Raw genomic sequence first — 13,605 nt, forward strand, 5'->3', positions numbered from 1 at the left:
ATTGAGTCCCCAGCTCTGAATGGAACAGTTTTCAGCAGCTTTCATTCAATGAGAAGAAGGCAGCAGTGTGACGATATCGCCTATGTAATTTCCTGAGGTGTCTAAGGGAGAAGAACTATAGCACTTGTCAAACACGACTCATTGAAAACAAATATGATTTTTTTTTCTTTTTTTTTATTGCCACATAAGCACAGTTGTCCCGTACCACCCATCTTGCTCACCAGACTTGTATCCCTACTACTTCATTGCGTTCCCCAAAATGGAAATTAAGTTGAAAGGTAATGGTTTTAAAACGATGGAGAGACACACAAGCAGAATGTTCACAGAGCGATCTAGAAATGGCAGCTGCACTAAAAGCAAAAGTCAGCAAGAAGATTGTCTTGATGGGGAGATTCGCCAAATTTAAATCACATGAGGTTCATCTGTTTTTGGAGAGCGTTTTTTGTGTCTTTTTTTAATGTCTCTGATTCAAGAACTGTTTGATCACACCTAATATCTGTGTCTCTTCATGCAGACAAGGCCTGGCCGATTATTTGGAAGGCTATCACAATCAAGTCAACATCTGCCTACAGAATGAGGTACGTGTGATTAGGATGGTAGTTTGTTTAAAAAAATAAAATAAAAGAGAAAAAAAGAGAGAAATAATGAAATTTTATTTGGCTCTTTAGTGTGTAAGCCAGCTACTTATACCGCATTTTCAAAGTTTAGTCTAATAAAAATTAATAGTGTCGTAAAATACCCCAAACATTGTTTTCAAATTTCCTGCCCGTTTTTGTGTCTGTTGAAATGCATGTTAGTAAACCAGGTCGTTCTTGGAAGGTAGTTTTCTAGAAAAATGTTTTTCAGCCATTGCTTGTTGTTGTGGGTTAATTGAATGCAGCCTGAATGGGGGAGTGAGACAATACAACCCTAAAACTGGCATGTCGCTGATGAGTGCTTCAAGATGTGTTTGAGCTACCTTCTCCAGAACTAAATAATGTTTACTAAATGATGCAGTTTTAGCATGCAGAAGTTTGTTACTGTACTAAACTGCTCTGTGTCTATGTTTAGAGTACCCAGTATAAGACAGTGGATCGGCTGGTGCAGACTGTAAAGAACATGTGCTGTGCTTTAGATGAGGTGGAGACCCAAGCCATCACAGAGGCAGTCAAAAGACTAAAACACTCTGTCAATTTACCCAGGACACGCTCACCCATGGTTGGCTCTTCATATATATTTAACATACACATGCTAGCTCATTCATACCATTACTTAGTTTCATTTGCCTTTCTAAGACCAACATGCTTTCCTTTCTAGATGGGATCGACATCATCTTGCCAGTCATCAAATGGTAAGTTCTATAAATAATATACAGTGAGACTCAAACAGCTCAGCTCAAAGTTCTTTGTCACCCCTTACAGTGAAACAGCTTTTCTTGAAAAGTGTTACAATTTTGGCAAATTTTTTGCAGTCTAAGGAAAATGAAGTTAAAGTCATGTACTGTGTTTGCTCTCCCATCTATAACACACTGCGACAGTGAGCTGAAGATGCATTGTTAATAACATATTGACCTAACATGGATCCACAGGTCTCACCAGTCCTGTGGAGGAAAGCATGGCGTTGCTAACACAGGCCATCTATGACCTGGCCAAGCTCTACCTGCGCTCCTTCTCCCCTCCATCCTCCTCCTTCCGCTCCCCTCCATTGCCCCAGGTTACCGATGGAGACGCTGTGGAAGCGAGGAGAAGCAAAGAAGCTTCTGGCACCACAGACCACCTTCAGTTCACGCTGTTCGCCTTGCACGGCATACCAGCCAACTGGGTCAGCAGGTAAGCATTCAGTGGATGAATGCAGATCTGAATATAAACATACTGGGTGGAGTGACTATATTTATGCGGGACACCTATTAAAACTAGAGATGGCACGATACCACTTTTTTATGTCCGATACCGATACCAATATCATAAATTTGGATATCTGCCGATACCGATATGAATCTGATATTGTGTGTTTTTTAATCAATAAAACTGTTTTTTTTAATATCTTGCTGCATTTTGTATAAGTTCATACTCAAGTTTAAATAAACAACAACACTAAAGCTATTCTGTTATACCTGTATGTAAAAAATACACTGCACCCAAAATATTTCATAGTTCAGCAACACTGATCAATCTAATAAACTTAAACCTGCTCCATCCTCCCTATTCTGGTATTTTAAAGAGTACTTAGCAGAAATATTAAGCAACCTAATTAATAGGGTTGCAAACTCCCAGCAAAAAAAAAAAAAAAAATAGGGAACCACCCCCCACCCTCCACCTCATGATGCTTAATCGACGTAATCAACTTTAATTTGATGCAGGGTCAAAAAAAATACACAGAAATAAATTATTTTTCAAGAATAATTAAATAGATTCAACATCTTTCTTCAACAGAATTGCAGACTGCACAGATGGTACCTTCCCAAAGGAAAAAGTACTATAGCTTACTAGGGTATATTAGACTTAACAGTTACTATATACAGTAATGGACTTCTATACATTTTACATCAGATTAAAACTTTGGGTGTAAGATTCAGATAATTATTTATTAAAAGCTAGACATTTTAAATGAGAATAAGAAAGAAAAGTATGTCTTTGTGCCCCCCTTTTCCCTGTTCATGCCCTATCGGCCCCCCTGGCTAAACTTTGCTAGATCCGCCCCTGCACAGTTACCAGCCGTCAGCTACGTAGAAAAGGATCCTGGTGTAGAAAGTAATATTAAATACATTCTAACAACAGCTTATCAAGCTTAAACGTGCTGCTGTTGTTCAGCCGCTGGTTTCCTCTTTCTGGTGCAAAGTGGGCCAAAAACAAAGAAGAGAGACGGACTCGCGACAGAAAAGCCAATCAGCTGATCATTGATCAGTTTCACGATTGAAGTAGCCGCAGGAAGGTGAGGGAGAGAGAGAGGCAGTCGCTCCATATATCGGTTGTTAAGCTTAACATGGGAACGCTTTACAAACATTCAGAGATGAACTTACACACTTGCTTTACTTCTCTCTGGGATAACTTCCTCGGAGATGAAATGCTGGTTTGGTAGGAGGCTACAAATACACACAGCCGCTCAATCACGTGGCACACTGCTCTGACATGCTATGGTTATGAGCCGAGTTACGTCGTGTCGCAAGTTTTGTGAGGTGTTATTTTGATATTTAATGGATCGGATTACATTTTTTATTTCTCACCGATATCCGATCCAGTAATTTAGGTCAGTATCGGACCGATACCGATACGTAATATCGGATCGGTCCATCTCTAATTAAAACTACATGTTTTGGGTGTTTGTAACAAACTAACTCCTGCTCATTGATACAGTAGGTCACACTTTACAAAGTACAAATTTCTCATTTGAATAAAGTTCAGTATTTTCTTTGTTATAATCCAGTTGCTGGTCATTTGTTCATACAGCTGAAAACCACATGAAACCTGAAGTTTGTTGCAACAAAACATTTTATTTTCTGCCAAACCTTATCCAGGCTGCTGTTTTGAACAACTTTATTCTTTCCTGTAGGATAATTAAAACCTATAGGTAAGAACAAATGGATGAACAATCACCCACTTGCTTGGTATTATTAGTACCACCCACACTTCACCCAGTTTTACTTATGCAAGATAAGATCAAAGGAAGACAGAAGGCGGTGGAAAGCAGTGTGAAATTATAATTGCTTCATTTTGCAGGTGCATGCAATGCTTACAAGAACAAAAAAGCGATAAATTCTCTTTTAGCAAATAGCAATATAAGATTCAACAAATGTGGTGTTATATAATAACAATTTGTTTAGCAGCTAGGAATGTGGAGCATATTTCTTTGGTGCCAGAATAAGCAGTAGTCACTCAAACTGTACTGTCACAGAATGTCTTGTTTACTTCTACTAAACAAATGGCACTGGTGTTGCTCCCCGTGTCTTATTTTTCCATGTCAGTGTCCAGTTTCAGTGTGTCTGGAACACAGTTGAACCGAATTTTCTGTTCCCAGCTCTGTCACGCATTGGTGAACAGCATCAGGGCGTTTCTGACAAGCCCCCTCCACGTTAGGATCTCTAAACATCTGAAAATAATTTGTATGCTCGTATCAAAGAAAAAAGGAGCTGTAACCCTGACTGTAAGACAGGAAGAGTTTTTAATCTCTCATTTTGGATTTTTGCAGTGTGCCTTCAATAGTAATTTTCTGGTCATCCATTTAGGCCTTTTATAAAGAGAGGAACTGCCTAATAATAGGCCTGTTTACTCTGGCTCGGCCTCTTCCAGCAGCTGTTTTAAGCCAGCACCAGACATTGCTGCAGTGACAGTTATTCCGAGGATCCCTCCAAAAATATTTATAGCAGAGGGACACAGTGATTCCAATATTTCTGGTCCCGGATTAGTGGCTGAGTATGTTTGTGTTGTGGTGTTATAGCAGTGCTGCCTTACTGAAGCTGAGCGTTTGGCATTGTTGTTGCTAGCATGTCCTCCATCTGGAGCGTCAGTAGAGGCCACGGCATCGCCAGCATATTGAGACACCATGGCTAGTGGTAGAGCTGCCAGCACAGATGGCTCTGAGCAGCAGATGAGGCTGGTTGTAGTGAAAGTACATTATCAGTTTGCTTTTATTTACATGTACATTTTATTCATTTAGTATACAACAGAATATGGTCTGCATCAAAAGTCATTACTGAAAACACCAACTAGATTGTGCTGCAGATAGGACATGTGACATCCACTCGGCACCTTCAGTTTCAACCACTGCCATTCAAATTTACTTTCTCTCTGTTGGGTAGAAAGGACATGCTCTGGTGCACCTGTGGAAATCACTTTTTGAAAACAGATTTGTGTGAAAAATAAAATACTGGATGACTTTTTTATGCATCCAAGATGCAGTGTGTTGAAGATGCAGTTTATTTTTTTGCTGTTAGTTTATATCAAGAAAACGGAAGTCTTACTTAAATTAGAGCGTTTTATATAGTCACAGGCTCAGTCACAAAGGTGTGAGCTGATTAGACCTTATCTCTGGTCTAATGGTTTGCAAGCATTGATAACACTGCACTTGTCTATGCTTTTTTTTTTTTTTTTTAACAGCAGATAGTTTTGATCTATCCAAGCACAGGTACAACTGGCGCCAGTTTCAGGGCCTGGTATTTCATAGCTTGGCTTAATCATGGGTTTCTGGGACTCTTCAGTAGAATTAAGGCAGCAGAAATGTAATCGTATATACCTGTTTTGTTTGGGGGTTTGTTCTTCTCCTTTTCTTTCTTCCCTGTCATAACAAAAGATGTTTTCTAGAGCGTGATCTTAGCAAAGCTCTGCTTGACACAAGTGACACAGTGGTAGTGGGTTGAATCTATGATATGAATATCACTGAGGTGCCTTTGAGAAAGTCTGGGAAAGGTTTTTTTTATGTTTTTTTTTTTTTAGTTCTGTGTGGGCAGGTACTAAATATATTCCTTGAATACATGCTTTTGTTCTGATTAAGGTAATCAGGCTGACTCGCATAACCTGTGATGGATGTTCATGGCTTAATAATAGCAGTATGCATGTATGCACTACTGTCAGTATTTTTATCAGTAAACTTGTTGGAAGGTTTGAAGAAGTCGCCCCCCTGTCCCTACACACTTAGATGTTACCTTTGAAGAAGACGGCCTCATTTGTTCATATTTGAAAGATTTTTTTTAACTGTATAGCTGTGATACAGTGCATTACTAAATATAGGCAAACATTTTCAGTGTATTCTGGTCTTTAAAAAAAAAAACAGATTAAATTAAGCTGCAACATAGCTTCACATAGGCTGAAATGATTTGTTATACTTTTGTGTCTGCCTGTTTTCTTATAAAGCTATTTACAATTAAACAAACACACAAGTTAAGAGAAATATAAAATACAACTGCAACATTATTATGTGTGTAGAACTGGAATATCTGTAAGTATATGAGACTAATCAAGGTTTACACACTGTGAGGACACAACACAAGTAACATTTAAGTGTTGTCATGAACAGTTTACCCATCTTCTGCATTTTGCTTGGGCCTCGTGCCTTCTTCTGCAGCCTGTTTGTGATGGATGGAAAGGCTTGCAGCCTCTCAGCGCAGCCAAGTAATGCCGAGTCCCCCTCTGTTCCCATATGGACATATCTTAACTGTATTATTCTTAAATATACCTTTATTCTAGCAACATGCCATCAACAGGCTATTAGAGTTCTACTAGATAGGGCAAAACACTGAGTTCTGTGTTTTCTGTGTTCAGTAGAACATGTAATTAGTTGTGGACAAATAACCACACAAGTTTTTTTGGGTTGTTTCAGTTATGAGAAGTACTTCCTGGTGTGTTCCCTCACCCACAATGGCAAGAACTTGTTTAAACCAGTCCAGTCCAAGAGAGTGGGCACGTATAAGAGCTTCTTCTACCACATCAAATGGGATGAACTGTAAGTCTTTCCTTTTCAGTGTACTCAATTCACTTTCTTTCTCTGTTTTTCAAACAATAATGTAATATTTGTATTGTCTGTCCATGCTGCTGACACTGCTCTTGTCTGTCCAAGGATCAATTTCCCCATAGCAGTAGCTGTACTCCCACTGGAGTCCATACTGAGCCTGGCTCTGTTTGGGGTGCTGAATCAGAATGCCAGTGGCTCCCCAGACTCAAACAAGCAAAGGAAAGCCCCAGAGCTGCTGGGCAAGGTCTCAATGCCACTCTTTGATTTCAGACGGTGAGGAAAAAAGAGCAGTTGGTAGTGGCTGTACTTATGTTTTAAAGTGTTTCACCTATTTTACCTAGTATGTTCATATTATTTATCACATGTTTTGTATTATTACATGTTATTTTATTCACTTAAAGTAATCTATGAAAGTAAAGGAACTTGTACTTTTTTGAATCTCTAAAACGAAAAATGTAAACAAAATTAGCAAGCCAGAAATGAACATTAAAAGATCGTAAAACTTTATATTCTTGCCATTCTTCTTAGGATTCCTTGCTCTTGTTGTTTATTGCTGACTGTTTTTGCAGAGTGCTTGCGAGGGGCACCCGACTGTTATGTCTGTGGACGTCTGCCCAGGGAGCGGCCGCTGCTGCCGGCTCTACAGGCAGCCGCAAGAGGGTACCAACAGAAAGAATCGTACTGCAGGTTGACAACAACATTAGTGCAGACTTCTTCCCAACTATCATTTTTTTTAAGTTTCCATTTTTGATGTATTGTCTTTGTAGTGCAAATCATTACATTTTATTTATTTTATCTTTTACACACAGTCACAAATGTTCTTTGGAAACGTGATTGGATATGATTGGTATTAGCACTGCTGCTCATGATGCTGAACTAAGTCATTTTACATCAAATACAAAGAACAGTGTGTTGGATTAACACATAGTACAACTGTAGTTGTTTACAACCAAATGGACACATTTTAAGTCAAACAGGATCATCACATTTAGTAGGAAATCTGTTGCCGGCAATGACTGCCTAAAGTCTTGGACCCCTAAACAACAACAGACACTTTGCAGCTTTCCTGGTAATTTCCTTGGAGTTTTAACCGCAGACATCTTCAGCTTTTGCTTGTTGTGAATGTCTTTAAAAGACACTAGTAGATGCCGGTGTGCAGGAATATGTGAGGTTGCTGTACACCTTGATTCAAAATTTCTTCCGGATTAAAAATTCAGTCCTATTAATAAACTGAGCCCTGCTCTGGTGTTTTTTGTTACCTTCAGGTGAACTTCCCCAACTCGCCAGTGGATGTTTTATATGTTGGACCCAAAGAAGCCCCCAGCCCCGAGCCCCACACACTGGAGGAGCTGGACCCTGACCTCCGACGTAAACTGGAGAAAATCTGCAGCCGAGCTTCCAATTTTGGGTAGGAGATTATTCTCTGTTTAAGTATAAGGGAAAGATTGTAATGCAGAATTCAGAAGTATTTAACAGTTAATGTATCAGCATTTTGCGGTGTCAAATAAAAGCACTGATATCAGTTAAAACCACTAGAGAGCTAGTGTTGGAGTTACTCAGCCTGATGCGCATAACAGATGTTATTCAAGAGGCTCGAAGCAACTGCTGCATGTAATAACTTCTCAATTTTTCTAATTAATTTGTCTTCATATGTCCAAAATCCAACAAAACCCGATATTCTTTTTATTGATTTTTTTTTCTTGCAAATGAATAAATGACTCTAAAGCTTCTAAATAGGAAGTGTAAGGCAGTCTTTGTAATAGAATTCACCTCATCAAATTTAATGTAAACACTTTCAAATTCTAATTGTTGCCCTTTTGATGCCAGTTTGGCTTTGAATTACAGTGCTTGGGGTTATGAGAGTTTAAAAAGATATGCACAGAAAGAGTACTTCTAGTTAAGTCTGTCCCATTCAGCAGGCAGCTTTTTGGCTTTCTTTCAGGCCACCCAAAAACCGTTAGACTTAATAGATTTAAGAAGGGATTTTAAAAAGATGCTGCTGACTTTGCCAGCCACAGTTCCCAGTACATGCCTCTCTGTTGTCTGCTCCAGCGTGTCTGTGTTCATCCAGCTGCTCCGAGCCCAGTTAAATGCTCTCTTATGCCTGCTGCCAGCCAAATCTCCTCTCCATGCTGCCAACATCCGCAAGACTCAACCGGCACTTTAACGCAGAGCTCTCTCTCACTGGGCTCTCACCGCCTGTTTGCTGTCCTGTCCATTCATTTCTGTAGCCTCTGTGGACACAGGGCTTGTGGAGCCACATCAGTGCTGATGTAGCGGGTGCTGTCTTTTTTGTGTGTGCAACACTCCTTTACTCCCTGGAGAAGGCAGTTTAATTTTTATTACTACTGCAAGGTCTGGGTCAGGTACAAGTTGGAGTTTTTTATTTGAGGGGTCGGGGGTGGGTGGGTAGGGGTGGGGATAATATCCGGGATTTGGGTTTAAAGCAGAGCATCAAAAAGTGATTCAGTGGTGTTCAGGGACCAGCAGACCACCTTTGTGCAACATGTGACAGATATGTAAGCATAAAAGGAGGAAGTCCTTCCAATTTGTGTTCAGTTTTCTGTTTACATGTGCATTGCAACTATAGAGATTTTATTGCTCACTTTGCATTATGTAGGACTCTGCTGAAAGTGCTCAGTCTCTGTTTTAAAGATGATTTTGAGATTTTGGCGTTTTGAGATGTCATGACCAAATCTTTTTAAACACGTGTGTAGCTCAAAAACTTTTGAGTTGAAGTCTTTCTTTCAATTTTATGTAAACCGCATTCAGACATATTCCCCCCCTCTTTTTTGTCTCCAGGCTGAAGCGAGCAGACCACCAGCTGCTGTGGGACCATAGGCTCCACTGTCGGAGGGACCACCCCAGCAGCCTCCCTAAGGTACTGGCCAGTGCGCCCAGCTGGGACTGGGCCAGCATGGCTCATATTCACTCCCTGCTGCACCACTGGCCCACCCTGCCCCCCGTAACAGCGCTGGAGCTACTTGACTCAAAGTACGGCGTGAGCTCAGCACTTAGACGCACACAGATTTTTACGAATACAGAAATTCCTTTCTTATATAAAAGAGGATAGAATGTGTGCGTTGTCTCCCATCTCTCATTGTAATGTATGTTTGTGTAGGTTTGCAGATACTGAGGTGAGAAGCGTGGCTGTTAGTTGGATTGAGAAGAGCAGCGATGATCAGCTGGCTGACTACCTGCCACAGCTTGTACAGGTATAGTTATATGTACAAAGGTTGGCACTAAAATATGTGCTTTACATCCACTTTAAATATATTTATTCCCTCTTTATTAAAATTCTTTTTCTCATGTACTCACTCACAATTCCTTCAGTTAAAATTCAAAGTTGTCTGTTTTTTTTCTCATATGCCCACCAGGCAATAAAGTTTGAGTGTCACCTAAAAAATGCCCTCGTCATGTTCTTGTTGTCCAGAGCACAAGGCAACATAAACATTGCACACTACCTCTACTGGTAAGTCTACAGCAAAAAATAAAAAAAAATACAATCCTAAAGGCTTTAAGAGCATGTATAAGAGAAATCATGTGATAGATGTGAAGGAAATGTATTTTAAAAAGCGATCATCACCAGATCTACAATGGTTGCAGGCTGCTAAAGGATGCTGTGCAAGATTCCACCTGGGGACAGCGCTATGAGCGGGTGCTGGGTGCCCTGCTGTGTCTGTGCGGAGCCAAGCTGAGGGCAGAGCTGGAGACACAGACTCACCTGGTCACACTGCTGGGAGCCGTTGCTGAGAGGGTCCGACAGGCTGGTGGATCTACACGACAGGTTAGCGTGTGCACATGTGTGTTCGTGTGTGTGTTAAAGGCCATGTAGAATGTCCTTTCTAAACGTGTGTGTATTTGCCTATCTGCATGTTTGCGTTTGTTAGGTTGCACTCCAGGAGGGCCTTGAAAACGTTCAGAACTTCTTCCAGAGGAACAGCTGCCGACTGCCCCTCAGCCCCAGTCTGGTGGCAAAGGAGCTAAACATTAAGGTAACACACAAACACAGAGTTAAATAATTATCTGAAAACATTAACTGTACCTGAAGAAAAAGGATTGCGCTCTATGCATTAACTATGTGTTGTTTAAAAATGTATTCAGCTCAGCAGACCTTTTACACTACACTGACTATATCTGATTGACAAAATTATCAAGTGTAGAGAATAAATAAAATCATCATTTAATGGAACTAAACAAAGAGCAGGAATAGAAGAAAACCTCAGCTGAATTTTGAGGCTGTAAATGTTTCAGTTCAAACAATGAGCTTCTTAAGTTACAACTTCAACAAAATATAAAGCATGTGCACAAATATTCCCAAATATTACAGAGATAGTTATCATGGTTAATGAGATCCCCTAAATGATGTATTTAAACTTCTGTAAGTGCTGTACTCTTCTAAGTAAGAGGAGGATCACTGCTTGGCACAATGGGAATTGTGAGAGATGAGACACAAAGGATTACATTTGGTGACTCATGCTGCCTGCCTCCATCTGCACATTTTAGCTTTCACAGAGCCAGCTATAAGTTAATTTGCAATTAAATATAAATTTATATTACGTTTTACATCCATGGCTCTCAAAGTTTGGTCTTTGTTAACATTTTCTGTCCTGTTGAATGCAAAAAGGACAAAATGCACTAAAAGTACACATTATGATTTGATGAAGAAGTCCAGAACCGGACTAATTGTAGCTGCTCTCTTCAACCAACCACTGCACAATAAAGCTTTCTAGCACTGGTAAATGTAGCTTGTATTAAGAAATGTTACAGCTGCTTCTCTAATGGTTTCAACTATAAACCAGGACAAAAATGGCAGCTGCCAATGTGAGCCACCATCCTGTGAGCCTTAATCAAAACCTTGCTGTACCTTTTATATGTCTCGTATGATTTGTGCAGACATAATTTGTCACAATTTTAAAAAAGAAATAATTAATTGTCTTTACATTATTCAAAGTCATTACTGTTTTTTTATCCTGCTGAAGTTACTGGATGATAACATTTCAGAAAATGTTAAATGTTTACAGGCTGTCTTTTCTGAGTAACATGCAGGTTTAAAAACATCCTCAAATAAATCAAAACCATAGAGAAATCACTAATCACTAAATCACTTTGGGATGTGTCTCGAAGACAACATAACAGTGTGATGTAATGCAGAGGATATTGCTGTTTGTGTGTAGGCCTGTTCCTTCTTCAACTCCAACGCTGTTCCCCTCAAACTGGCATTGGTCAACGCCGACCCTTTGGGAGAAGAGATCAATGTTATGTTCAAGGTAGTGTATACCAGACACACAATCACACACGCCCAATGTAAAATGCTGAAAATGAGTACACTGATCAGTAATTCAAACAACACCTGAGAACAGGTTCCTGTGTATCTTTCATGCATGTTTGCATGTTTTATGAGTGTAATCAAGCGAGCCCACAGTAGCACACAAACATGTTGTAACCAACGGTTTACATAGTCTTGAGCTGAACACTGCACCCCCTGGTGGCTGAAGTTTAAACCAACCAGTAACTGATAGATACAGTTTACTCAAACAACAAATGCAAAATAAAGTGGCTTAATAAAAAAATAAATATTTCCATAAATAATGTATTTTAATAAAATTAAATATATCAACAGAAAAAGAATAACAGAACAAATGACTTGATAATTAAAGTGCCTCAATAAAATAAAAATGGGTGAAAATAATATGTCATGACTCTTGTGTATAGTGTGCATACTGCAAGAAACAGTGCAAGGTATTTGAATAAATACTATACTGAACTAAAAAGATGTAGTGCTAAGGAGTGCTACGGATTCTCTGATTGACAAATTTTGTAAAGACTTATTGCACAGAGTAGAAAAGATTTCCTATGTGTATATAAACTAGCTCTCTCTTGATCTATTATTTAATGCATGCATCAGGTCGGAGAAGACCTGAGGCAGGACATGCTGGCTCTGCAGATGATTCGCATCATGGACCGAATCTGGCTGCAGGAGGGTCTAGACCTCCGCATTGTAAATTTCAAATGCATCTCCACTGGCAAGGACAAAGGTAACAGGCAAACACATAAAGACACACTCCCGTCAGTCGGCTTTAAATATCCATTTACAAACTAAGCACACATGTGTACTAAAAATACTCCTACACCTTTTTGTCTGTTTAATCTGAAATTGCTCCTAGCATTAATAGAAATCATTCCTGCCATGTAGCTAATTTGTTGAGTAAACCAATTACCACATTTACAGTTAAATATACTATATGGCCGGTGTAATGTTGATAAAAGATTTGCTGTTGTGTAGGTATGGTAGAGTTGGTGCCTTCTTCTGACACCCTCAGAAAGATCCAGGTGGAGGACGGCGTGACAGGATCTTTTAAGGACAAACCACTGGCAGAATGGCTTCGCAAGTACAACCCTGCTGAGGATGAGTATGAGAAGGTGATACATATACTCATGAAATTTAAAGCACTTGTTAGTCTGTTTGACCTTTGACCCTTATAAATGTGAATCCTTAATCCAAACATGCAGCGGTTTTTGTTTTTGTTTTTTTTATTCGATTGCAGTACTCGCTTTATTTAGCCATGCTTAAAATACCCTTTTCTCCTCTCCTTTAGGCTTCGGAGAACTTCATCTACTCTTGTGCTGGATGCTGTGTTGCAACCTACGTGCTTGGCATCTGTGATCGCCATAATGATAATATCATGCTGCGCTCCACTGGTCACATGTTTCACATCGACTTTGGCAAATTCCTGGGCCATGCCCAGATGTTTGGCAGCTTCAAGAGGTGATGATAAAATCACATGTGTCATGGATGCATGTGTGAAATTGCTTGTCAGATAAAGTATGCTTTGTCGCGCTATCGAGTTTTGAAGGTGTGCCGTAGTGATATGATTGATTTACAACCCTTGTAGTTCCCAGGGGACTCCCACAGCACACAGGTGATTTTTGGTTGTTGTTTGTTTTGAGTGCCTTTAGAACTGATGTGTCAAGTTGTCAAAAACAATATAAAAAGTGTGATCTTCACTTTTATGGATGAAAAGTATGTCAAGCATACTTTTCATCTCTGATTCATTCCACTCTACGTGGCAGGTTTTGTAGCCAGACTTTTGTGTATGGTTTATGATGTCAGAAACTAAACTGACATCAAACTTTCACCCAAGATGAGGTGAAAAAACAAACAAATCCCCAAAATTATAT

The 13,605-nt window shown here is 39.7% G+C and overlaps 1 protein-coding gene across 3 annotated transcripts in view; it reads left to right on the plus strand.

Moving 5' to 3' along the window:
* Positions 1-13,605, plus strand: part of pik3c2a (phosphatidylinositol-4-phosphate 3-kinase, catalytic subunit type 2 alpha) — a 51,322-nt gene that overhangs the window by 30,893 nt on the left and 6,824 nt on the right. For all 3 annotated transcript variants that reach the window (XM_031731819.2, XM_031731820.2, XM_039614702.1), the window contains exons 8-24: positions 515-578; positions 1,051-1,197; positions 1,297-1,330; positions 1,568-1,808; positions 6,292-6,414; positions 6,529-6,696; positions 6,993-7,110; positions 7,689-7,831; positions 9,226-9,417; positions 9,545-9,638; positions 9,801-9,895; positions 10,030-10,210; positions 10,314-10,418; positions 11,601-11,693; positions 12,332-12,461; positions 12,710-12,846; positions 13,023-13,192. In XM_031731819.2, coding sequence (XP_031587679.1) covers positions 515-578; positions 1,051-1,197; positions 1,297-1,330; positions 1,568-1,808; positions 6,292-6,414; positions 6,529-6,696; positions 6,993-7,110; positions 7,689-7,831; positions 9,226-9,417; positions 9,545-9,638; positions 9,801-9,895; positions 10,030-10,210; positions 10,314-10,418; positions 11,601-11,693; positions 12,332-12,461; positions 12,710-12,846; positions 13,023-13,192 — 2,235 coding nt within the window. The remainder of the gene's footprint in view (positions 1-514; positions 579-1,050; positions 1,198-1,296; positions 1,331-1,567; positions 1,809-6,291; positions 6,415-6,528; positions 6,697-6,992; positions 7,111-7,688; positions 7,832-9,225; positions 9,418-9,544; positions 9,639-9,800; positions 9,896-10,029; positions 10,211-10,313; positions 10,419-11,600; positions 11,694-12,331; positions 12,462-12,709; positions 12,847-13,022; positions 13,193-13,605) is intronic.

This window comes from Oreochromis aureus, linkage group 7 (genome assembly GCF_013358895.1).
Source record: "Oreochromis aureus strain Israel breed Guangdong linkage group 7, ZZ_aureus, whole genome shotgun sequence".
Lineage (NCBI taxonomy): Eukaryota > Metazoa > Chordata > Actinopteri > Cichliformes > Cichlidae > Oreochromis > Oreochromis aureus.